Raw genomic sequence first — 26,860 nt, 5'->3', positions numbered from 1 at the left:
AACAGTGTTCACCATTTTTTTCTATTCATAGTTTGCTTTTGATAGAGAAGATTGCACCCCAGCAAATCTCTTTCTATCTATACACACACACAAACACACACAGAGAGAGACTTTTATTTCTTTTGAGACAGAAATTGGCAATGTAAATGTTTGACACTGTTTTATCATACCTAAAACAATTACGATGATTGTTTTCAGAGCTGAGATGAAAAAAAATGACAGAAGATTTGTTCTAATAAGTCATACTTCAAACCATCAAGCTCTTTCAGAGGCCACATGAAGAAGCTGTTTCTCATTACTCTTACAAATTATGATTATGCCTCCTTTTTGTGTTCAACAAGGTGTAAGCATTTGGGGAACTTCATATTTTACTGTTCCATGGCCACAGAGGGAAGTCCTGGAAGAAGGTGAAGAAAAATATCCTTAAATAAATCCTACATTTGCTAGTTAATTTCTCTTTTCCATCCCTTAATACATGTTTTGACAAAGTTTAAAGATTTAGACTTTTGACTGGACAAAAGGAAGAAAGATTTATAATATGCGAGTGTACATTACAAACTGTTCAGGCTGTTCTTATAATAGAAGGTCTAGGTCCAGGATAATTTATCAGAAGAAAACTTGGTTGTCTGAACCCTCCATGCTGGACTTTCTGAGCCTTCTACCCCATTCAAACTTCTAGAAATGTTTTGGGAGGTGACATAGGAGAAATTATTGGAATGTATTCTGAACTGGAAATCTGTACAACACAGAGATTGCTCTTATTTTGCATTGTTTCAGAAATGTTCCTTCTAATTTTTACTACTTATTTATTAATTGATCAATATTTTTATAATTGCAATAACCCACCTTGAACAAAACCAACTAACAATAAACAAAGTAAAAAGAAGTCTTACTGCATATGTAGCAAGAGGGCATTAGTTCATGCTTATGTATTCACTCTAGCTATTCAGAACAGCAGATCAATAGCTCCCTCCAACCACAATTAGTGGATTTCACTACGTTCAAATCCATCCTTGCTCAAGTCCCATCCTTGCTCAGATAGAAAGGATTTCTTCCTGAACTATCAAATGAAACTTGATATAAATCATGAAAATCAAGTGTTAAAATGGCTATACTTACTTACGCCCATCCTGCCCACGGGTAAGATTTATTTTTTCTGCTCCTAGTTGAGCCCAAAAGAAAGTAAACAATTGCTTGTGCCAAACAAACTCAATTCTTGAAGCATTTTCTGGATTAATTTCTACATCTGTGAGCTTTGAATAGATTTGTTCTTGCTTAAGGTTGCCCCTGTAAAAATGTGATTGAAGAAATTACAGAGCATCAGTACAGTTGTTTTTTTTTACAACTTCAGAATTAATTATTCCGTGATATTAATATTGCTCATTCACAATTCACCTCAATCATATTTCAGATTGGATTAGTGTTAGGATATTTAATTTAGTAGCTGGAACAGTAAAGTGTATAATGGGCCAGAACACATAGCTGTAGTTGATTGATTGGAGAGTGCTGGCTCATACATGAGACAATCTACACTATGATTGGTTGCTGTGGGTGTAAAGGGGGAGTTTTATTTTTTTCCCCACCTTTTTCCTCTGTGTGTGCTCTATATCCTGTTTGATTTACGTCATTATGTTCCTGTGTTCCTGACTATCTTGTCTGCTGTAAATATAAATCTAATATATATATTTTTATATAAAGCTATAAAATTGTTCCAGTATCTCTGACTTCATGTGGACAGCTGCAGCAGAATTCCCTGACAATGAGCAACAAAGGTTATAAAATAAACTACTAAAGATATAATAGCTTAAGCAATTTGTTTTGTACTTATAAGACAACATAGTTCACCATGAAAACTGTTCTATTTCCATTGTCTTCACCCTGAAAGCTGATTTTGTAGCCCATTTCATCAAATATTGAAGCAAAATTGACAAACTACATTGTTTTATTTTTGGAAAAAGGATAGCATTCCTAACTTCTTCACTTTCCACCTTTTTTTTAGATCATATATATGTTGTTACCTTTTTAATATGTTATTTCATAAATCAGACCTTATCCTTGAATTAGGAGTTAGGATGTGTAGAAGTCCTTGGAAGTACTTTATACATGATAAATATGAAAAACTCTTAATTGAATTAGTGATATAATTATTCCTAAAATTAGCAAAACTGAAAATCTGCAACAACAAAGCATGAAATATACCTCATAATTGGATACTCCTTCATATCTCCATTTTTACTGTGGAAAACTATATTTATTTCTCCTTTCACATTTTTCATTCCATTTAGTTTGACAGATATATTATATCGCCAACCTAGATAATACGACACGTGTTGTGAATGCAGCAGTTAGATGTATACAAAATGGCTAGACATGAAATACAATTAGGCAAGGATATTCATATTTGTTAATGAAATTGAAATAAGAACTAGGAAAAAAATTGATCATTTAAAAAAGCTTATAATTCTAAAGAATCTTAAGGCATTTTAAATAAATAATATTTACGAGGCTTAAATTTCTCAAGCCCATCATCCTAGTGGGAATATAGTTTTAAAAGTATTTTGTCTTAACTGTTGATAGACTGATGGTCATCTTAGCCACAAACTCAATTTAAAATCATCCCTCATCCCCAATTCTAACAGTTTAAAATGGGCTGGGATATGAAAACAAGAATTTAAATATGTAGTATTTAAACACATGTTTATTTTTTTAAAAAAAAACCCAAAACATCAAACCTTCATTCAAAATTGAAAGAAAAATGAGATATTTAGCAGCATAAAAACATTGTAAAACTTAGATACTTTTCTCGTCTGAATTCAAAAGTGAACTCTCTTGGGAAATACTGAAGTGTCCTCTCCAGTACTGAAAAGGATGCAATTTTGGCCTCAGAAGAAGTTTCAATAAAGGACACCAAGCAGAACATTCCAAAGAGGCATTTCTTTTTTTGAAGAATCTCAAAAAATAAGAATCTCTTATAGACTAGCTATTAAGAAGCTCATACAGAAAAAATATACTATTTTGGGGGGTGGTTTTGTGTGTGTGTGTGTGTGTGTGTGTGTGTGTGTGTGTGTGTGTTTGTGTGTAAAACTCTCCCTAAACATGTCTATGGAGATTCTCAGTCACCTAGGTCATGTTTATCCCACAAGTGCTTTTTCAAAAGACAACTCGACTTTGTTTTTTCTTTGAAGACATTTTGCTTCTCATCGAAGAAGCTTCTTCATTTCTGACTGACTTCAGTTCATTCAGAAAGGAAGAAGCTTCTTAGATGAGAAGTAAAACATCCTGAAAAGGAATAACAAAGCCAAGTTGCCTTTTGAAAAAGCTCTTTGGGGACTCTCTTTAAACATGTTTTACTCACCCTGTATATAAAAAGATTAATTGCTTACTCTTGAAATTCTAATAAGATGATTATTATTATTGTTTGGAAGATAAATCTTGGCAGTCTGTCTTTCCAAATTTAGAGACTTAGAACTGCCTTCTACAATATATGTATGCTATCTTTGCATATATGACCAGATAGGATAAATAATTGCTCCAGTGTGATAGTTAATCATTTACTGTAGCTAAAATTTCCAGACTGGTCGGAAGAGATTGGTTGTGAACGTAGTCATATATTCCTTACAACCTCAAACACCAAAGTGTGATCTCCATGAAGACATCCAGGTAAGAAAACATGTCAATTGCTTGTAGTCTTGTCAGCATGAACATGCATGATAATTCCATTTCCTAGTTACACATATAAACTCCATATACAGCTTTAAATTTCAGAAACATGACCCTTGTACTGACAGCCAGAATCAATCCTAAATTAGTAGATTTCTTTGCAGATTCACTGGTTACATGAGTATTCCACACATATACTATATGTGTATACTCACTGGTGAAGGGCTCCTTAAATCCGGTGTTTAGATAGTAGCTTTGATTGCTTTTCTTCAGTTTATCATAGGATTGATCAGCATAGTGACCCATTACTGGGCAGCCTTCTGTGGGACATGGAAAGCAATTTCCCTAGGATAAAATAAATAGATTGGTTCCAAAGGCTTTTTTTCGAGACTTCTCACTGTTTCTACTATAAACTTTATTATACATTCAGGTATGCACTGTTATCCTGGCTTAGCACCTCAAACTGCACATGGTAGATGTGATTACAGGTAGTCCTTGACTTATGACCCAAAATTTATGTTGCTAAGTGAGACAATTGTTAAGTGAGTTTTCCCCATTTTATGACTTTTCTTGGCACATTTGTTAAGTGAATCACTGCAGTTGTTAAATTAATCAAATGGTTGTTAAGTGAATCTGGCTTTCCCATTGACTTTGCTTGTCAGAAGGTCACAAAAGGAGATCACGTGATCCCAGACACTGCAATCATCATAAATATAAGTCAACTGCCAAGTGTCTGAATTATGATTACATGGCTGCTGTGATGGCTGCAACTCTTGTAAGTGTGAAAAATGGTCATAAGTCATTTTTTCCAGTGTTGTAACTTTGAAGGTCACTAAATGAACTGTTGTAAGTCAAGGACTACCTATATTTCAGTTCTGTTGGTTGCCTTGGTTGTTCTGATTCCTTCATTTATTCATACTAATGCCTCCTTCCCCCTACCCATTAGCTTACTAACAGGGAAAGGTTAAGGTAAAGGTTTAATTTTTAAAACGAGAGGTCACAAGAAGGTGGTTTGTACATATAGATTTATACCAGATCCTGGATATGGGAAAGTGGTGATGGCACCTGCCAACACCCCATTTTTGATAGGATATCCACTGTTGCCCACCAGATTTTCCGTGGCCTGTAGCTAATCCTTTTATATTTGCAGTAAACACACTTACTCAGTCCAGCTTTCCGGAAGTGAGTAGAAGAAACAGTAGCTGCAAGAAGATAACAGTATGGCAGGAGAAAAGTAACTCATTGAGAGGAATTCCCTACTCAAACCTGGAACTGGTGGCTATTTGACAGTGATGAAAATCTATTGTGTGAACAAATTCAACAGTTTGTGGCATGTCACATACTTGAGGCCTGATGCCAAGAACGAAAGCTCAGAGTTTATGGATTTGTTTTTCTTTAAAAATGTGGATTTATTCTTTAGCTATATTGAACTTTAATACAATGAACATACAGTGCCATGCTTATACTTTGAATGAACCTGTTTAAAGAATTAATTGGATTGAACCAGGGCAGAATAGCATGCTTACCGCTTGAAAAGATTTGTATGATTTGCAGGGATAGGCCAGGAACCCACTAGGGTAGAGAATGCTGTATTTGTAGTACTCATGACTTCGTGAGTGATGGCAATTCCCAACCATACGAATCTCTAGCAAAAGAAATAACTCTATCATTGCTTGCAATATAATAGAAGCCACAATGTCATTCTGTTCTGCTTTGTCCACTGCAAGTGACTTTGTTTTAATTAAAATGCTAAGCTTATTCTCATTTACCATCTTTCAGCCCACCTTACTTCACAGGGCTATTATTGTGAGGATAAAAGTAACAAAGGGACTGATATGTGCAGCTTCAGGGAGTTCATGGAAAAGAGGTGGAATATAGATCAAATGCGTACATTATTGTGAGCATGAATAAATTAGTAGAAGAAGGAATTATAATGGCTATCGTGGTAGCTATTGGTTGGGAGACTGATAAAAGTCTAAGATAACTTGTTTAGTAAAAATTATATGCTGCATAATAGGCTAAATGTGGCCCTTTCACCGTCTTTGTTGGACCACCAGAGCTTTTCAAGATTGTCACACCAAAATGCCATCAAATTGTGAAATAATAGCACTTTGATTTTCAGTGGACAACGAAATGAAATTACTCTGATAGGCTTCAAACGTCTGTAAAACGTAAAACATTTTCTACCATTTCCTCCATGGATGATTTCATTTCATCTTGTGAATCCCATGGCAGACCATATAATATTTTAAAGAGTACAGGCTCCGTGCACAAAAACATTATTTATTTTTAGAAGATTATTGTTTCAAATGATATTTGTCCCAATCTGCTTTGGATTTGTGTCCATTGTTTTGTTTTGTTTTTCATTATTCTTCAAATACATTCTCTTGCTAATTGGCAGTGAGGCCAAGGCTCTAAGGTGTGAATATCCAGTGTAGTAATGGCAGTTTTGCTGCAAGATTGATAGGGAGGAATTGGTACATTGGTGCATAGAATGCATAGAATGTCATACTCTTATTTAAGGGTTGAATATATATTATAGAATTAAACATTTATCTGTTTGTTTCTGCCCGTGGTGTGAAACACCATGTAGAGGAAAAAGATCTTTGTCATCCTTGTTATAAATTGCCTAGAATAAATAAATATTTCTTAACCTTGGAATGGCCTCATTGTTGGTAGGAGTAGGCAAAGCACTTCAAGAACAAAGTAAGGGAAACTTTTCCTCCTTGTCTTTGTTGAACCAAATGAGATAAAGTTACTGAAAATAACTTTATTGTGATTAATGGTAGTTTGAGCCCATACCAACTTGTCAGAACCCCCCCATGAGATGGAGACTTCACTGGAACGGTGCTGCATAGTCACTGGTTTGAAGGGTGTTGCTCTCTGTTATCACTTTGGAGTTCCCTTGTTAGCAGAAGGGGCACACAATCTTTCTTTTTTTCTTTTCTTCTTTCATATCTTTAGTAGTTCTGAACATTATGTTGTTATTTCTTATATTCAGTGCTTTTTTTCTAAAAAAAGAAAAGTGCCGGAACTCTCATCTTGGCGTGTGCAGGAGGTGGGGGGGGTAGCGCTGCTGCGGTCACGTTGGGAGGGGTGTTGGTGGCGGGCTTCCCCCTGGGGCCGGAGCTGGCACGGCTGGTGCTGTGGGAGCAGCGGGGCCCTCTCTATATGGCGGGGCTGCGCGGTGCGAGTGGCGGAGGCGGTGCGGGCCAGGCGATGCAGAAAAAAGCCCTGCTTTTATGTTTTAATCTTATGATTTAAAAAATATTGTAACTTGCCCCAAACCTCGCCATGTGGATTTGCTACAAATATTATATAATCGGTAAATAAAGGTAGAACATATGTTAAATATACATCAAATGATAATATGCTTCCCTACAAAGTCAATTCTTGCTCAATGACAGACCAAGGAGTTAACTCGGAAAGGCAAGAGGAAAATCTAGAAGAGGTCTGTGCAACTTGTAGAAGGGAAAAGCCCACACTGATAAATTAAAAATCTTTGTGGTCTGCAAAGGAATGCTGGTGGGCTAATCAATGATTTGGTGACTAGAGGAGCATCTACAGTGTTGGAGTTTGTGGTCATGGTAAGCCATGGAGGACTAGGCAACGTGAATTTCAGGGCAGTGGTGGTGTTTTTATTACTTTTTTTAAAAAAGTCTGTGCTCTGTCCAAGGGTGCTTGGTAGGCTGCATGTACAGGCCTGGTCTAGAATTTATTTTGGAGCATTCAACTATCTAGAGCAGGCATGTCAAACTCATTTTGTTTGAGGCAACTTCTTATAAAAGAATTGCCATTAATTTGTTTTAATAAAATAATTTAAATCAATTTTTCACTTGATTTCAAATTAAATAAATTATATTGGTTGACAATGAGATTTTTTAGTACAGTTGCCAAATGCAATAAACTGGTTTTAGGTATATGTGTGCACTAATTATTTCAACACCAATACATTTTAACAACATATTCTATTTGTAAATGAATGCAAATGCAAATTATACAATTTTTTGTGCAAAAATAAAACAAAATAACAGATTTAAGAGCTGTTATCATTAGTTATCCTTAGATAAAAAATAATTCCATCATCCAAAACTTTGTTATACTGTTGCAGAGATGTTAACATAGGAAATAGATTATTTTGCTATCTAATTTTACCTTCCGAAAGACAGAAGCAGATGAAAAATGTGAGGTTCTTTCCTGTTCGCTTTTTTGAATTAGCTGTTTTACATTCTAAAAGTTTAGTTCCTAAAGAAGTAATCCTGTAAATAATTTTAATGTCCTCTTCTAGTGCAGGCTCTTTTATGACTCAAGGACTTCAACTCCCAGAGTTCCTGAGCCAGCATGGCTCAGCTTGGAAACCTCTCCCTTTCCCCTCAGCATGGCTGGCTCAGGATTTCTGGGAGTTGAAGTCCACGAGTCATAAAAATGGGCCAAGATTGGCTTTCAGAGGGAGCTTTTTTTTTTTTTTTTTTGCAAAAAAAAGGTGCCGGAACGTCGTTCTGAGCGTTCTATGAGAAAAAAAGCCCTGCTTATATTTATTTATTTATTTATTTATTTATTTACCGTATATACTTGAGTATAAGCCGAATTTTTCAGCCCACTTTTTGGGCTGAAAAATTCCACTTCGGCTTATACTCCAGTCAACAAAAAAACTTACCGAGGACTTGTGCGCGGCCGAGGCTTTGGTGCTTCCGGGATCGCGCGCACCTCTCCCAAGCCACCGCCGTCCGGAGACCTGCCGAAGTTTGGGGAGGTTTGGGGAGGTGCGCGCGCACCTCCCCAAACCTCCCCAAACGTCGGCAGGTCTCCGGACCTCCACGCCCTGCCTGCCTGCTTCTTTCCGCAGCGGAAAGAAGCAGGCAGGCAGGGCGCGGAGGTCCGGAGACCTGCCGACGTTTGGGGAGGTTTGGGGAGGTGCGCGCGCACCTCCCCAAACTTCGGCAGGTCTCTGGACGGCGGCGGCTTGGGAGAGGTGCGCGCGATCCTGGAAGCACCGAAGCCTCGGCCGCGCGCAAGTCCTCGGTAAGCTCCGGGCGGTCACTTGCTTTGCGTCTCCTGAGGGAAGGGGGGGGCCACTGGAGCGGGCGTGTTTCCTCGCCTGCTGGGCGCCGCGATTTGCCCGGGGAACGCGCGGGCCCCGAATGGCAGCGTGGAGCGAGAAAGCGGACAGCCAGGGCTTCCCCGAGAGCCGCGGCCACACAGGGTATTCCTGTGTATTCAGGCTTGCAAAATGGCGGATCGAGCCTCTGCTGGCGGCAGAGGCTTGCAGAGCGCGGATCCAGCCTCCGCCGGCGGCGGAGGCTTGCAGAACGGCGGATCGGCTTATACTCGAGTCAATAACTTTTTCCAGTTTTGGGGGGTGAAATTGGGGGTCTCGGCTTATACTCGAGTCGGCTTATACTCAAGTATATACGGTATTTATTTATTTATTTATTTATTTAATCCCATTTATATCCCGCCCTTCTCCGAAGACTCAGGGCGGCTTACAATTTTAAGCACAAACCAAAACCTTAAGTACTCATAAAAGGTAAAAGTAAAGGTTCCCCCACACATCCGTGCTAGTCGTTTCCAGCTCTAGGGGCCGGTGCTCATCTCCGTTTCAAAGCCGAAGAGCCAGCGCTTGTCCGAGGACGTCTCCGTGGTCATGTGGCCGGCATGACTAGATGCCAAAGGCACATGGAACGCTGTTACCTTCCCACCGTAGTGGTCCCTATTTTTCTACTTGCATTTTTACGTGCTTTCGAACTGCTAGGTTGGCAGAAGCTGGGATGAGTAACAGGCGCTCAGTCTGTTACACGGCACTCGGGATTCGACCCGCCAAACTGACGACCTTCTGATAAGCTCAGCGTCCTAACCCACTGAGCCACCGCATCCTTACTAAGTAGCCATAACCGGGTGCTCATTACTTCTGAATCCCCAAAAACCTGAAACCCAATCCTGATGGGTAGGGAACAGAGCAATTAATTCTACCCAATCCTAAGAGACTCAGTCTGGGTTAGAGTTATATTGCCAGTATAACGCTTATGAATGAAAATGCTGAAGATGAAGATAGGGTTACCTTTAGGGAAATGAGGACAGGGTTATTTTACCTTCCTGTTTCTGATCCTGTTCTCTTACATTACATCCAACCATAAACTTTCCACCATTAGGATAAAAGTCCATATCACCAGTGGCGTTAAACATCCCAAATCCTGTAATAAATTCAAAATATGTGACATGATTAATCACTGTTGTTGCTTCTGTCACAACATTCAGTCATATCTGGCCATTACCTAAAGGAAATCGGGCCCCATTGCTGTGTATGACATCCACAAATCCAGCATCAGAAGGATCTAGCCGCACCATCTCAGGGAATCCTTCAAAACCAACTGCTGCTGGGTCTAAGCCTAAAGAGAGAAAAAATAATAACAGTAACAATCCCATAAGGAAAGATAAAGTGAAAGAATAAGATAAAATTGCACAAGATAAAATAGAAGAATTAAAAAGAAAACAGAACTTCCTAATACTTCATTACCTCTACAGTTAACTCCAAACTGATCAAAGTATTCTGTCCTCTTTGAGAGGCCATTGGAATGAAGGGCATGGAAGACTCCTTGCTGAGGATGTGGAGGTTTGTTCCTGCAAGAATGTGCAGATTTGTTCCCTGTTTCTCCCAGGTGCCCCAATATTTTTTTTAGATTTTAAAGAAGGGTCTAAATAAGCACCCCTTTCTGGGAAGATCAATTTGCATTGACAAGAATGTGTCCAGTTTCTTTAATGGCTGGTGCTCCACAAATGCCCAATCTGTCTTCAATTGGGACTCCATGAAACCTCCCACGCTTTACCATGGAGTCCAGTTGTTTGAATTAAGCTCTAGAAACAACTCTTCTGAGATGTTGAGGCATATGTAAGTTCTTAAACATTTTTCTAATTGAGAGGGTGATTTATGATGAGCCAGCCCTTCAGAGATTTGGCACTTTTAAGTGCTGCAATGTCATCTTGGGCAACCACATCAATAACTTTGTTTGAAAGCTTCCTTGGCCTTTAGATCTGGAAACTGGATGGAGAATCCATATTGAGGGATAACATTTGAAAACTGGTTGGCCCAAATGCAAAGTTGCTTGTTGCATATTTGCTCTTCAAAGTACAGCTTGGATTGTCTATCTGGGTCCATGGATAGGATCTTCAGCCAGTAATTAAATACTTTAATTATTAAATGGCTTTGTATACCCAACTCTGCCCTTTCTGCTGGGGCTGACTTAGAGTTATCCACCCCCAACATGCATTTTAGAAAAGTAGATTGTATCAGGTTCCTATAAGGGGACATTTATATATTCCCCACAGTTCTGCACCATATGTGGTCATTGGGACAATTTTGCTATTATATACCTTTATGATCTTTGAACTATGGTGCTGGAGAAGACTCCTGCGAGTTCCTTGGACTGCAAGGCGATCAAACCGGTCAGTCCTAGAGGAGATCAACCCTGACTGCTGTTTAGAAGGCCAGATCCTGAAGCTAAAACTCAAATACTTTGGCCACCTAATGAGAAGGAAGGACTCACTGGAGAAGAGCCTAATGCTGGGAAAGATTGAGGGCAATAGACGAAGGGGACGACAGAGAATGAGGTGGCTGGATGGAGTCACTGAAGCAGTAGGCGTGAGCCTAGATGGACTCCAGAAGATGGTAGAGGACAGGAAGGCCTGGAGGAACATTGTCCATAGGGTTGCGATGGGTCGGACACGACTTCGCAACTAACAACAACAACCTTTATGATTGGAATTAGAAAATAGGGTTGGTAAATTGCCTTCTGGAATTGGCACAAGCTGTAGCCTTTGAAGAACTCCCCTTAAAATGCGGGAGCCAGGAACCTGTTTCTGTGAAAATAAGTCCTAAGTATAAATAGGAACTTACTTGTTTTATGCATCCCCTCTCTAGGCTCCAACCTGGTCCACTTCTTTCCAAAAATAACTATCTTGATGTTCAGGTAGTTGAGTGCACAGTCTGTACTAAACCTGCGCAACAGTCTTTACATCCCTACTGGATGCATGACATCAATATCATGTATGATAACTTTATTGTCACTTTGAATGTACACCAATCGGCATACATCAAAATGAAATTTCGTTGCATACAGCTCTCAAAGGGTCACCACCTCCGATATATACTCCTTGTTCGGGGCCCGCTCAAATTTCATATTGTCCATTTTAGTCTCTAGGGAGTGAACGATGGAAAACAGGACAGATGGAAATGGGGCTCCATGTGGATTAGCCCTCAAATTTGCTTGTATTCTGACAACCTCGCCCTCTTTCCTTTTTCTGATCCTGACTCTTCCACCCTTTCCTTAAAGTGGCCTTGCTTCTTTTCGCCCCTGGAGTACGCTGCTGCCGCCACCAATTCCTCCAAAAGCCTCTCTCTCTTCCTCTGGGCCTGCCGACAGCCTCATCCAGTTCCTTCGCTCCATAAGCTCCAGGTCCTCTCCTCCTCTGCCTCCTCTGGAAACAGCCCTGATTTGCAGTAGAATCCATCACTGGGCCAGCAGTCAGATCTTGCTGCTGGTAGAACAAATTCAAACAGCGCCAACGACTTTTAACGGTCTCACCAACAGTTCCAAAACAACTAGAAACTCGCCAGGCCAGAATGTCATCAGAATAAAGCAGAATGTTTACATTTTTGTTTTTAATTTAAGACATATGCACATCAGAAGTGTGAACTAATGTTGGGGTCTCATTGATGTATAGGTTAAACAGAATGGGGGACAGACATCCTTTCTTGGTGCTAATTTTCCCAGTTAGGGATCCATGCATTCCTATGCTTACCCTTAGGCATGAGTTTGAGAGTAATTACTTGATTAAAGAGAGGAGTCTGGAGTCCACGATCAAATCCATACGTTTCTTCCAAAGAAGATCCCTATTTATTGAATTGAATGTTGCACTGAGATCTATAAAGGCTGTAAACAGTTGGCTCCTTTTAGTTATGCATTTTTCTATTAAATGACATAAAATGGAGCACTTGTCAATAGTGGAGTGACCTGATCTAAAACCAGTTTTGTCTTTGGGAAGCAGATCCTTTTCAATTACCCTAACCTTAATGTTATGTAAATGATATTTAGTATTTTGGGGGTAGAAGATCTTCTCGGGGAGCCTTGTTGGGCTTCAGGGTCTGAATTAGACCTCTACTTTCCCATTCAGTCACTGGAGGCCATGGTGGAGTAGAGCTACAGGCCTTCTGTTGATCATTTTGTGTATCTTCTAGTCCACTACAACTTGGGAAAGTGCATAATTGACTATAATATTCCTCTCATGTGGAAGCAGGTATACGGGTGTCCAGGGAGAACCTAGTAAAGGTAAAGGTTCCCCCGCACATGCGTGCTAGTCGTTTCCAACTCTAGGGGCCGGTGCTCATCTCTGTTTCAAAGCTGAAGAGCCAGCGCTTGTCCGAGGACGTCTCCGTGGTCATGTGGCCAGCATGACTAGATGCCAAAGGCACATGGAACGCTGTTACCTTCCCACTGTAGTGGTCCCTATTTTTCTACTTGCATTTTTACATGCTTTCGAACTGCTAGGTTAGCAGAAGCTGGGATGAGTAACAGGCGCTCACTCTGTTACGCGGCACTGGGGATTCGACCCGCCAAACTGCCGACCTTCTGATCGACAAGCTCAGCGTCCTAACCCACTGAGCCACAGTGTCCCTTAGGGAGAACCTATGTTCCCATAATAGACCTACAACTGAGTGCCAGAAAATGGCTGGGTTTGGATTTTTGGCTACTTACTCTAAATTTAACCAGAGAGAGGAAAAGCATTGAGGCTTCTTCAACTTACTGGTTTCCTGTACTCTTGACTGAGAGCTAGCATGGCAACATAATTATTATTTGATGGATAGTTTTATGCTGTATGCATAGCTAGCCTCTGGTTTTTTTTTCCTCAGAGAGCCATACTCTCAGTCAAACCAACCAGGGCCTTTTATCTTCTAGATCCTTCTAGGTAGGGCCTTTTAAGTTAAGAATTTTCTTTGCTCTGCATTTAGGTTTTTACGGGCTGTTAAAAACAATGATGACATCTGTGCAAGATGAGGTAACTGTGTTTACCAGAGTCAGGCCTTGATCAGATTTCATGTACTGTATTCAGTCAAAAGCCTTATATCCACTCTGTCCTGATGGATCTCTACATGAAATGAAACTCATATATCAGCTGTGGTGTGGGGTCTGCGGTCTGATGCCCACAGAAATTAACAACTGGTTGGTGGTCACTATTCTTTCTTACATAAATCCAGAAGTCTGAGAAAAGAGGCACATTATTGTTAGAGACACATATGAAATCTGAAGCGCTACTTGATTTCTTTTGATGGTAAGTAAAGGAATATACAAAATTTTGGACTTTGCTCCTTAGGATTTGCAAGTTACACTTGCATACCAGATTTAACAGCTCCATACTGGCAGAGTTTCTTGCCTTCTCCCTAAAGGACCATAAAGGTAATAGGGAATGAAATTCTTTGGGAATGTTCAGATTACTAATCAGATCTTGACTGAAGGCCCTTATTCAATTTTTGTAGTTGCCCGTCTGAGTCCTATCATCCTTCAACATGATGGACATCTAGATTTTGATACATCTATATTCAGCATGGCCTCTCTTTCTTTTTTCTAAAAAAGCCTTCCAGCAAAAACAAAGAAAAAATGCCAGTTGCAACTGCAACTCACTCTGCAGCTTTTCCAAATGTTAAAATAAAGTTAAAATAGTGCCAGTACAGAGTGTCCAGTACAGAAACAACAGAAAGACAAGGAGAATGAGAGAGATGGAATGGTTTAATAGCATAACAGGATATGTGTATATTGCCAGGACCAACTCAATATTCCTGCGTGGCTATCCAGCTTTTTGTGTCAGCAGAACAAGATGTTACACCAGCTTCTTATTCTTCTAATTGATTTGTTCAGTGAAAATTAGAAACAGATATTGTTAGTCTCTTCAAATAGCTTCTTTCCTGAATTTAAATTCAGGTAGTCCTCAACCACAATTGAGTCTAAAATTTCTGTTGTTAAGTGAGACGGTCACTAAATGAACTGTTGTAAGTGGAGAACTACCCAGAGATAAAAAGAGCACAATCTCCAACCTGCCTGAAACTGGGAAATAAAAAAGGAAATAAATAATGCATGTTGCCTTTTGAAATTGGGCATGTTGGCTGCAATTAATGCTGTCATATATGTTTAACTGTATACATACGTTGCTCTGTACACCGCCCCGGGAGAAGGGCGGTATATAAAATAAATAAATAAATAAATAAATAAATATGTATATGTGCAAGCGTATATACAGTATATATATGTGTGTGTGTGTATGCATACACATACACATACATAAATACATACATATATGACAGCATTAATTGCAGCCAACATGCTCAATTTCACACATTACACACACACACACACACACACACACACATAATGGATAATGTGATTATGAAAAGATTAGCAGCATTTCTTAAGCAGGATGCTTAATGCGTTTCACAGGAAGGCTAGGAGTCATATTTTACCTTTAACCTGGTTACGTTTCCCAGATTGATTGACTTCCACTTCAAGCCTTCCTGTATTTCAATCAAGATTGCAATGAGTGATAACTTGGGATAGCATACCAGTTATTCTTCCAATGGCAGGAGAATTTTTGCCAACATATCGAAGTCGTCTTCCAGCTTCTCCAGCAGTATGAGCACCGAGACTATGGCCAATGAGATGGACGTTGGAAGGACAATACTGATATATTTTCTAGTAATTCAAGAAACGGGACAATGATTAGCAAGCAAAACAGCATTTTGATCATTTGCAGATGAAGCAGAATTTTCCTGTATCATAATAAAATTAACCTACTTTTAGGTTTCATGATGATGTTGATTACATTGACCACAGTTCTCTACACCTCCTTCTCTTCGAAATATATACAAACCACCAGACAGACTTTGATCCATGGTTTAAACAGAATATTCTGAGCAAATATTTTTACCTATTAAAATTGTATGAAATTGCAATATAGTACTCCAAAATTAAATAATTTATAAGATTTAGAATAATTTCAGTTGGACTATGTAATATAGTGTTTATATGAAAGTAAATCAGTGCTCAAGTGTTTGATTAAAATGTTTAGGATGGATAGAAGTTATATAAATTTGTCAGAAGAATTCAGTGCCTTTTCTATTTTGTGTGAAATAATGTTTCTCAAGAAGAAATACTGTTTCTATTAGATTCAGCCACAAGGCTTCAAAAGACAGAAATGCCATAGATGAGCATAGATAATAATTTTTCATATTGTTATTAACCAAAGAGGTTTCAGTAAAAAATGTTTTTAACTAAAACTATTGACCTGATGTTACAGAATTTTACATTTTGTTTATTAATTGTTGCTTAATTTTTATTGCATGCTTGATTATTATCTCACTTATTGGAACAATAACATTATTATTATGTACACAATAAATGTGAAATCATATCTGCCAATTATGCAATATCTTGTCAACTTTGATTTTCAGATTTTCATATTTTGTGATCTTCTCTAATGCTTTGCCTTCTATTCTGCTATCCCCTGGTATCAGTACATAAATTATCCACACTATTTTCTTTTCAACTAAAGCTAAATCTGGTGTGTCTACATTTTATCAGTTCATATATGGAAATCCCATAATATTTTAACCTGCTCATTTTCAACTAATTTTCCAACTATATGTTTCCCCAACTTTTCATTATTCATTACCATGACATATTTTACAGATTTTCCAGTGAATTATTTTGGCAACTGTGTTATGTTATTGTTTATATTCAGTTTATATTATCTTCCTGCAGATGCTGAATATGATCTATTGAGTACATATTATATAATGATTGTATCTATGATTGTTATATTGCACATGGAACTTGTGGCAATTCATAAGAGTTTTAAGAATAAATTTGAATTACTAAAAGATCAGGGACAAAGCGCTTTGTCATTTGACTCATCTGAGAACTGCTAGGTTCTTATAGTAACCCACTTGCAGAATTCCTTAAGATGTGACAAGCACATTAATAACAGCATTTTGAAAAGTCCTCAAACCAATTTAACAAGCTACATATTCCCTACAGGATGTATCTGATTAATTTGCTTCAGATTTGGTTTGGAGTACTGATGTTTTTCCCATTTGTTGGTTTATTATTTTTATATAAACATTCTTCAGAAATTTTAGTGCTTAAATATTGTCTAGTTTTTTTTAAGAAAAGAAGGGTATTAATGCCAAAAAATGCACTGTGTAACACCATGGGGAAACCTTTAAAAATTAGCATCCATTTTATTCTAGATTTTAACACGTTCATATGAGAATCTGAAAAGATGCATGGTGCTGTCCAACCTTGGCAATTTTAAGACTTACAGACTTGTGGAATTCTGGGAGTTGAAGTTCACAGGTCTTAAAGTTGCCAAGGCTGGACATCCTTGGCATAGAGGCTTGATCTAAACCAGTGATGGCGAACCTTTTAGAGACCGAGTGCCCAAACTGCAACTCAAAACCCACTTATGTATTGTTGGGTAGGGGTGGGCATGGCCCATTGGGTGGGCATGGCTGCGGTGGTAACGGCAGACTGGGTGGGACTAAAAATTTCAATCAATCAATTCCAACTTTGCGAGATCTTTTTTTTCCTGCAAGAAGTTGAAATTGATTGATTGAACTTTTTTTTTTTGCACACGGTGGCGGAGGCCTAAAGCAAAAAGTTTTATAAAACCCAGCTTAAAGGCCTAGGACTGGGATGATGGTGCGTGTGCCCACAGAGAGGGCTCTGCGTGCCACCTGTGGCATGTGTGCCATAGGTTCGCCACCACGGATCTAAACATTCCTATTTTAATATATAAAATGCTTTTAAGTTTATTTTGTACAATTAATACAGATACATTGGTAAATAGAGAATATGTCATTTCTGCAGGTAATATCAGGGCCTTCAATGTTTCATAATATATTTAACTTAAAATCTCACCTTCATAGTAAAGATAAATTTAGCTATCACCGCTCCAAGAACACGGATATTGCTGCCAGCAATGAAATACGTGCATTTAGCTCCATCTTCCCAGTCAACAGCAAAACAGTTAATGTCTTCCACATCCACCAGAAGCTATAGCATTAAAGTGATGTATAAAAAAAATTACATTTGGATGATGAATGTCAACAAAATAGATCCTTTAAAAAAATGCCTGATCACAGAGTTTTTAAGATCCACAGGGATTTGTAATTCAGCCCCAGGCCACACAGTCCTGGGTCATCTACCAATTTCCTGCACATTAGCACATATAATAAACATCATAGTGCTTTATGAGTAGATAACAACTGATCTGTAAAATATTCCTACTGAAATCTTATGACTCATGAAAATAAAAAAACTCCAGTTGCATAATGTGAAGAAAAACAATAAAACCTAGCAAATGATCCAAGGGCATTATTATAAATAAATATGATTATTTTAAAGCAACCAATTGGAGGGTTGTTTGGAATAACAGTAGTCCCCTGATGTACTCTAGATTGCCAACCCATGACTTAAACCATGTATTTGTTAGGCAAAAGAGGCATATTAAAATTTTCCCCTCTTTTCCCCCAGAATAAGGAAATCTCATACCAAACACAGCTCCACAACCCAGCCATATTTTCCAGTGCTTGTATATCCATGGATAACAAAGCGAGTTTTCCTCAATGGGGAGAAGTTAGTATTTTGGAGACTTGATAGTTTATTGTACAATATTTTCTGCAGGGAATTTAAAGATAATGATATAACAAATTCTTTCAAGTATCTAACATTTTCAAAGCAAAGAATGTAACTATTTTCTTGGACCTAATTATTCTCATAAAGCCAAACTTAACAAATCTCTATATTTGTTAATGAGAAATAAATGAGTGGGCTCAACAGTCTCGCCCAATTCATGCCCAAATCTAGGCAATTGCTAAAAGCTCTTCTTAAAAGTCTGAAGTAACATCAGTGATGGGATTCAGCCAGTTCGCACCACTTCAGTAGAGCCAGTAGCTAATTTTTTGTTGCCCAAGCCCAGGATGGACTTCCGGAAGCGGCAACCACACAGATCGTTCACATATTTGAATCCCCCACTGAGTAACATACTGTATATCTTGAACCTTAGATTCCATTGTAAATAGATGTTTCTGACTGCTTCCAATCGACAGTTTTACCCATTAACTTCACAGTTTCTCTGACTAACATATGAAACAAGGTTATCATGCCATTGCTGTTATCCAGATGGCAATAAAACAATAAAAGACACTGATTTGCCTTAGTCATCAGATCATAAGTGGTCAAACCTTGCAGCCAATCTGTTAAAAAAATAGCTTTTTTCTCATTCTCAGTTGCAAATATCTTTAGCCAATTTTGGTATTTTGATTAGTATTTGGTATTTTGATTAGTTGATTAGTACTAATTCAGACAATTATTGGCCAAATAAGAACTATAATTGCACTGATCTGCAACTAGCAATGTTAAATACATTATTCAGTATGCATTTTTATCCATCTAATTCAGGGGTAGGCAACCTCGGCTCTTTTATGACTCATGGACTTCAACTCCCAGAATTCCTGAGCCAGCCAAGCTGGCTCAGGAATTCTGGGAATTGAAGTCCATGAGTCATAAAAGAGCCGAGGTTGCCTACCCCTGATCTAATTAGTCAGAGTCTAACAAATAAATCCATCTCTGTTTCTGGATATATGGAAGGAAAAAAATAGATATATGTACAATAATAAATAAATTATAAACAGATAATTAAACAGCAGCAGGAAGCAATGACAATAGTAATAATAATAATAATCATACTTGTGAGAGATTTCCAGTTTCCTTTGTGAAAAGGGAGAAAGAGATATTCATCTTTTCTGGAGATGCTGGTAAGCAAAACAGCTGTCTCCCAGGTATTCCTGACCAAGGGGGTTTATCGGAAAAGCAGCCTATTGTTTCATAACAGACTTCTTTGGCTAAAGAATACACAAGGCAAATTCTGAAAATAATTGGATTCATTCATCTTTTTTCCTAAATTCATTCATTTTATACATTTGTAAGTATAAATATCTCCCTGCAGATAATTTTAGGACAGCTCACCTTAAATATTTTAAATGTGCATAGCAGCATTTCCTAACATACTGCCTTCTAGATAAATTGAACCAACTATAGGTATTCCTTGTTTAGTAATTATCTTGAACAGTGTCAATTTGCAATTACAGTGGTGATGAAAAAGTAACTCTGTGACCGACATATGCATTTACAGTCTTTGCAATCTCTCTCTCTCTCTCTGTGTTTGTGCATGTGTGTATCCCATATTCCCAGTTGTCCTTGCTTAGCAACCACAATTGGGACTGTCATTAAGTATTATGGTCATTAAACAAAATGTCATGCCATTGTTTCAATTGTTAAGGGAAATGCCACAGTCAGGAAACGAAACTTCACATGACTATGAGTTATGATTTTACTTCTGCCTTCTCTAACAACACTGTTTATTCACCTTAGTTGTGAAGCACACAAATGGTAATCACTTTACCATGAAATGCTTAAGTAGTCATAAATGGATGCTGGTTGTAAAAGGTCTGAATGGCAATCATATGATTAAGGGATAGTTCAAGGGTTGCAAAAAAATTTTTTTACTCTGTTGTAACTTTGAATGGTTATTAAACGAGGCAGTTGATAAACAACAAATACCCACAGTACAATATTGCATCTTTTTCCATTCCCCCCCAGAGTAGAAAGATTGCTTAAACAAGCTAACTTTTCTTGAACTGCTTTTTTCTACAATGCAGTGCATCCCTAAAAAGTTAACAAGCTTTTTCTTTTTACAACCCTGTAATCCCTTTTATTGGGGTGGAGTTGGGATGACTGAGCATTTTCTGGCCGGATGCACTTCCAAACCCACAGCAAATATTTTCTCTTGGTGCCCTGACAGAGAAATATCTGTTGCTGCCTCTAGGCTATCATGCTGCTCATAACAAGCTTAGCATTATGACCTTCATTAGCTGATTACATCCCTCTGACCCAATGGATTTGCTGCCTGAAAGTGTTTGGGGTTGTATCATTTTGATGCTGTAAAGCAAATCTGAAATAAAATTGAAGTCATCTAGTTTTCATTTAGTGATGACTTAAGCGTCAACCTCCCTCCGTCCAGTGCGCTCCCACAGAGAGGGCCTCCTCAGGGTACCTCCGATCAGAGAATGTCGACTGGTGGTCCCAGGGGGAGGGCGTTCTCTGTGGGCGCGCCAGACCTGTGGAACCGCTTGCCGGTTGAGCTCCGGATGGCCCCCAACCTTCGCTCTTTCCGGCGGGATCTAAAAACCTATTTATTTGAGCAGTCCGGCCTGGTCTGATGGGTTTGGGGTTGGGTTTTTTTAATATGGTTTTAACTATTGTATATATCGGGCATAAATTATTTAATTGTTTTTTAACTTTTGTACTTTGTTTTTTAATATTTATTGCCCTGTACACCGCCCTGAGTCCTTTGGGAGAAGGGCAGTATAAAAATTTAATTAAAAAAACAAATTGCACTTGCTACAAGAGGACTCTTATATCTTCATGTTGCTCCTCTAAAATTTGGCTCTCATCCACTATATTGATTTCTCACTCTAGATCAGGGATGTCAAACTGCTGGCCCATGGGATGGATGCATCAGAGCAAAACCGTGCCCACCCCATTGCCAGCAATGGAAAAAAAGTCACGATAAGTTGCGACATGTCATGTGGCATGCCTGCTCTAGATAGTTCACAAACTTGAAGAGGGAGAACAATATATCACATTTATAATTACATTTTATCACACATTATATAACATAAGATTTTAAGAGGTTAATAGCTAATGAAGAGAAAAAGTTCTCTTTTCAAGGAAACCTTGGAAATTTAAAATATAATGGAGCTAAGTCATAGCTCCATGAATGTTCATTTGCTTTACAAGAAAATACCATCAACTTTTACTATAATGGTTGGGGAAAGACAGCAAGCACAAATATAGAAAAGATCTGAATTTTTTAAAAAATTGAAGAGCTGTACCATTCACTGTAGACAGTAATCAAACACACATACATACACATGAATAATAATAATAATAAACCTTTATTGTCAAAGTACAACATGTGTACATTGAGATTAACTGAGCCTCCCCCCGTGCTCTCTCCCCCCCCAACACACAGTGACAACAAACCCTCCATCCCACCACACCATGTGAACCAACTACACCACACACCGGCCTCCCAAGTCAATTCTGCATAAAATTATGTCCCATTTAAAAGCCTAACAGCCCACGGATAAAAGCTATTTTTCAGCCTGTTGGTACGGCTGGCTATATTCCTATATCTCCTACTGGATGGTAGGAGAGTAAACAGATACCGTCCAGGGTGTGAGTCATCCCTGAGAATCTTCCTCACTCTTCCAAGGCAACGAGCCCTGGAGATGTCATCCAGTGATGTCAGGGAACAGCCCACAATGTCTTGTGCTGTGCTCACTACCCTCTGTAATACTTTCCTGTCCGCGGCTGTCAGACCAGCATACCAAACCACGATACCATACGAGAGGACGCTCTCTATAGTAGACCGGTAAAAGAGGGTCATTAGCCATTGTTCTACCCTGTTCTTCCGCAAGACCCTAAGAAAGTGAAGCCTCTGTTGGGCCTTTCTAGCCACCTGGGTTGTATTAACTTTCCAGGTCAGATCTTCACAGAGGTAGACTCCCAGAAATTTAAAGGAGGAAACTCTCTCTACACAGTCCTCCCCAATGTAAAGTGGGGCAGGTTCCTCCTTTTTTCTCCGGAAGTCTAACACCATCTCTTTCGTCTTGCCGATGTTTAGGTGCAAGTTGTTGTTACTACACCATTTGGATAGTTTTTGTACCTCCGCCCTATATGCTGTCTCATCCCCACATGACACATGACATCATGATTATATACAGTTGGAATTGCACACATAATAATACCCTACAAAATACATGTAGCATCATTAGGTTTGGTAGCTATATTTACTTGCTGGTATAAAAATTTGGTACATGAATTAATGAAATTAATTTATATTAATCAATATAAAATATGAAAAAGAGTATTATTATCTACTTCCTTGTTAAACTAAACATGAAATTGTTCTGAAGCATGGTAAATTGCCTTACCTTCTGCTGTGCCATGAAGGAAGAAGACAACAATCCAAATTATATTACTCTATAATAAATTTGAATAAATAGATTAAGTCTTGGTAAAGCTCATTAGTACTTCATTCCAAATGAATTCATTTTCTACAAGCATTTGCTTAAACAATTTAATCTCAGTGTTATCTAACCTAATATCACATTCAAATGAGTTCTGTGAGATTATCTCATTGATTAAAGTGAAATATAATCATAACCTCTTTTTAAATCTTTTTCTACATGTTATTTTCATCATGGTGTCATAGCCACAAAGTGCCATCTTTGCTTTTAAGTTATGCCAGGTATGACTGGTGGAGAAATATCTATATCATACCTACTTTCCAACAACACTTTCTCTTGCTCTCTCTGGCTGAAGTTAGGGGTATAAATACCCAGAAACATAGATATATAGAAGATACTGCATTAAACATCAAAGGACTTATTTAGAATTTATATATATAGTGAATGAGAAAAAAATAGTCATATAATGCCACCTATTCCAGTCTCTAAAGAAATGTAGCTAAACTAGATCAGTTTGACTTTACATTTGGTTTCTACGAGCAACATCAAAAGTACATCATGCATCAGATCATAATTATTCATGCAGAATTAAAATAAATGATATTTATATCAATAGCATTCAGGACACTGCATTTAAATATTAAATAACTGATAACATTAATGCCTTATGTAACACTCAGAAATAGAAACTGTAGCTCCTCCTCCTTCCAGTCCACAAACTGGAATTCCCATGATAAGCTTCCACAAGACAGGAATAATATCTTTAAAACTGTCATGCCACATGAGACAACTGAATGGCAACAAGATAGATTGTTAGATAAATAGTACATATATGAATTTAAAAATCAGGACACCTTATATTTATTCAGCTGCATGAAAACATGTATTGTACCTCATAAATATTAAATTTAGGTGCTGTACAGTATCTTCTCTCAGGTTGTTGAAGATACAGTTTTGAGGCTTTAAAAGGAGAAAGTGAAACAGATGTTTGTTTTATTTAATATACTTTTGACTGACTGATTATGTGATATAGTTGGTGTTGACTCTTAGTGACCAGATAAATTTTCTCTATGAAGAATTTTGTACATTATGCATCCATAGTTAAAGCAAATCATTTTTTATGAGTTGAAAGAAAATAATTTGTACAAAACCTTGAAACAGCAGACATTTGTTTAGTTTTGACTTAAATCAGCCAGTTTTAGATTGTAATTATCACTCCATATTTTTTCTAAAATTTGTAATACTGTGTGCTGTAAATCTCATTGAACAGAGATGGACTTGCTTTTGAAAAACATGCCTAGTATAATTGCAAACAATAGTTATATTAAAGGGATTTAACTCTGATGTTTTAATAATATGAACTGACCAAGTACCATTAATATGCTTGTATTTTATCAAATTATATGGTGAACTGTATATCTGGCCTTGGGGTATCACTGTTAAACATTTTCATTAAAACCGTCTCCATGATATAAAGATGGGTGAGCACAGAGAATCTGGCATGTATTACTGAGATCCAGCTACAGTAGGTGATGCTAATGATATTACTGCCTCTGAAATCGGCCTGGCTGGGTGTTGGGTCCTCTTCAGCCTAGGTGGGGGTGGCACTGATCTATTAAGAAACCTTACCAGCTACCAGTGTTTCTGTTCCAGCAGTGGCAAGGAAAAAATGCTTTTGTATTAAGTTGAGCTGAAGAGACAAGTTGGAGATTGTTGGCATAATGGCTTCTTTGATACTGATAGGGTTTCTTTCTTGACTCTGGTCCTAGTTGCTGGACTGCTAGTGACAGTTGCTTGCCTTCTGTTGTTGGAAGACTTCAATCTCCATGTCTGAGGTTCAGTTGGGCCCAGAAGGTAATGGCTTTCTTGGCTACCATGGGCTTGTTTCAGGTGTTCTTGGGTTCAACAATGTAGAACACACTTTGGACCTTGCCTTTCTTTTTTTAAAAATGGTTTATGTGATCTGGATATATGGAACATCACTACTGTTTTTTTGCAATGGTTGGATTATTTCCTGGCCCATGTGCAAATGATTGCCATCTGAGATGTTCATACGGATGGACCAAAACCAATGATTTGCCTCAGATACTTCATGGATCCCAATGATTTCTGATGGTGCTTGGAGAGTTTCCTTACAATCTGGCAGGTGAATCTCCTGAAAGCCTGATTTGCTGTTGTCATCTGAGATGACCTCATTGTGTTCATATGAAGACTGGGGAGGAAAATGAATTAGATTCCTTTAGGTACGTGGTACATATTCCCATGTAAGGGTCGAGTGTAATATAGAATTAAATCAGCATTTATTTTAGTTAATAAACAGTTATACTTAAGTTATACTTTGGTTTGTCCTTTATGGATCATCTGTATAAAGTAGGATCATCTTTTGTATTGTGAATTGAAAAACTTCAGAAAACAAATGGCCACATGTCATACAGTCCTTTTTAACTTGGATGGTCTCATTTTTGATAGAACTAGACACAACATTCCAACCAAGTAGCATTCCAAGATACAAAGAATTTTTCCTTGGCAAACTCCTGTGAGATAACATAATCAAAAAGGGGTGAGAGTAAGGGTGATTCAGAGCTGAAATAATCAAAATTCCCACAGGATGGAACTTTAATGCAGACCTAACTGGGAGGATGTTGCATGTTTGCTAGTTTTGAAAGGCTCCTCTTAACATCATATCTCAGATTCCCTGACTGGTAGAAGGAATGCACAAGCTTTGCTTAATTGTCATATTGTGTTCTTCAGCATTCTTGAATGTTCTTTGATAGCTGTCTTAGTCACAAATGTGAAGTTGTGTCAGACGCAAGCAATCAGATCCACAAGTGAAAAGTTTGGGTTGACAACTTTATGGTATTCTATCTATATTACAGGAATCTCCCAAGCTGCTTTTCTTTTCTTGGGAACAAACAGATAAGGTCCCATGGAAGTTGAGGTGGTGGTGGTCAGCCCTAGGTTTCTTGCAGCTATGCAATGACTCAAGGCTTGATCCGTCCTCCTTATCTGCCTGACAGTTTTCCAAGAGATTGGCTCTATAAATTTGAGTGAATGGATGAATGAAATGAAATGAATGAAAAAAAATTACAATCTTCATTATTCTTCAATATTAGTTGATTATTATCCTGTTATATACCTCAGAATTTCTGAATATTCTTAAAATGTTACATTATGTCATGTTACGTTATTATTTTATTTCCTTACACTGCTTTGGAATAAAGCCCTAAGTGCTCATTCTGCATGATAATTGCTTCTGAATCAAAAAATCCCCCAAACCTTGGGATTCAACCCAACTGGGCTAGAGACAACAATATACTGAGCCCTTGATAAATTTGTAGCTTCTCTCAGTTGGTCAATCTTAGATGGTGTGGGAAGTCAGCCTCCCAGAGAAGGAAAAATATATTTCCTCAAAGGATCTTAAAGAGGCAGAAAAGCATGCCCAGTTTTCTTAATAGCCCCAAGTCTCCCTCCCCCAAGCAGAAACCAGCTCTATAAAAATGCAGATGTTGGAGGCCCCCAGCTAGAAGATTAAGAAGACACCTAAAATCTACATACCCCACCCAAACTCTAAGAGGACATAATAGGATTAACCCACAGATGCCAAAGAGACATAGGTCAAAATACATGACACAGGAAATACAAAGCCTCAAACAGGAACAGGAAACAACCTCAAGAGCCCCAGAGGGTATAAAAACCCACTCCCTACATGTGCTCACTCTTTTCTTCCAGAGCCATTTTTCTGTCTGGCTCTCCTCTTCAATAAGCTGCAACCTTCTTTCTAAAGCAGTCGCCATGTTGTTTATTCCCAGCTTGGACTGAACCATGATGAAGACGTTTCCTTCAACAATGGTTTGTTGGTTTACTGGGAGACTGCAGGAGATGAATTGGCAGAAGTGACATCTAGAGTGCTGGCGGAGGTGGTCAAGGAATGAATCTGCCTGAGCATAACTTTACGCCCACATTCAGACCAATGCTTTGGCCATAAGAAAGATAAAACAGCATTATGTATCCTCTCTTATTGTGTCAGAGTTCTCATCCTGTTAGTTGTATTTCAGGTTGTCA

General features: G+C 38.3%; 1 protein-coding gene across 1 annotated transcript in view; it reads right to left on the bottom strand.

Moving 5' to 3' along the window:
• Positions 1–333: 333 nt before the first annotated feature.
• LOC308669425 (pancreatic lipase-related protein 2-like) overlaps positions 334–26,860 on the bottom strand; it is a gene marked incomplete at both ends in the record, with an annotated part of 29,906 nt that continues 3,379 nt past the window's right edge. Inside the window, 12 exons of the mRNA XM_081330115.1 lie at positions 334–397; positions 1,120–1,287; positions 2,200–2,311; positions 3,876–4,005; positions 5,187–5,305; positions 9,750–9,851; positions 9,933–10,046; positions 15,266–15,395; positions 17,622–17,756; positions 18,255–18,380; positions 19,452–19,606; positions 22,763–22,811. Coding sequence (XP_081186241.1) covers positions 334–397; positions 1,120–1,287; positions 2,200–2,311; positions 3,876–4,005; positions 5,187–5,305; positions 9,750–9,851; positions 9,933–10,046; positions 15,266–15,395; positions 17,622–17,756; positions 18,255–18,380; positions 19,452–19,606; positions 22,763–22,811 — 1,404 coding nt within the window. The remainder of the gene's footprint in view (positions 398–1,119; positions 1,288–2,199; positions 2,312–3,875; positions 4,006–5,186; positions 5,306–9,749; positions 9,852–9,932; positions 10,047–15,265; positions 15,396–17,621; positions 17,757–18,254; positions 18,381–19,451; positions 19,607–22,762; positions 22,812–26,860) is intronic.

This window comes from Vipera berus (genome assembly GCF_964194415.1).
Source record: "Vipera berus genome assembly, chromosome: 5".
Lineage (NCBI taxonomy): Eukaryota > Metazoa > Chordata > Lepidosauria > Squamata > Viperidae > Vipera > Vipera berus.
This window is presented reverse-complemented; position numbering and strand designations above follow the sequence as displayed.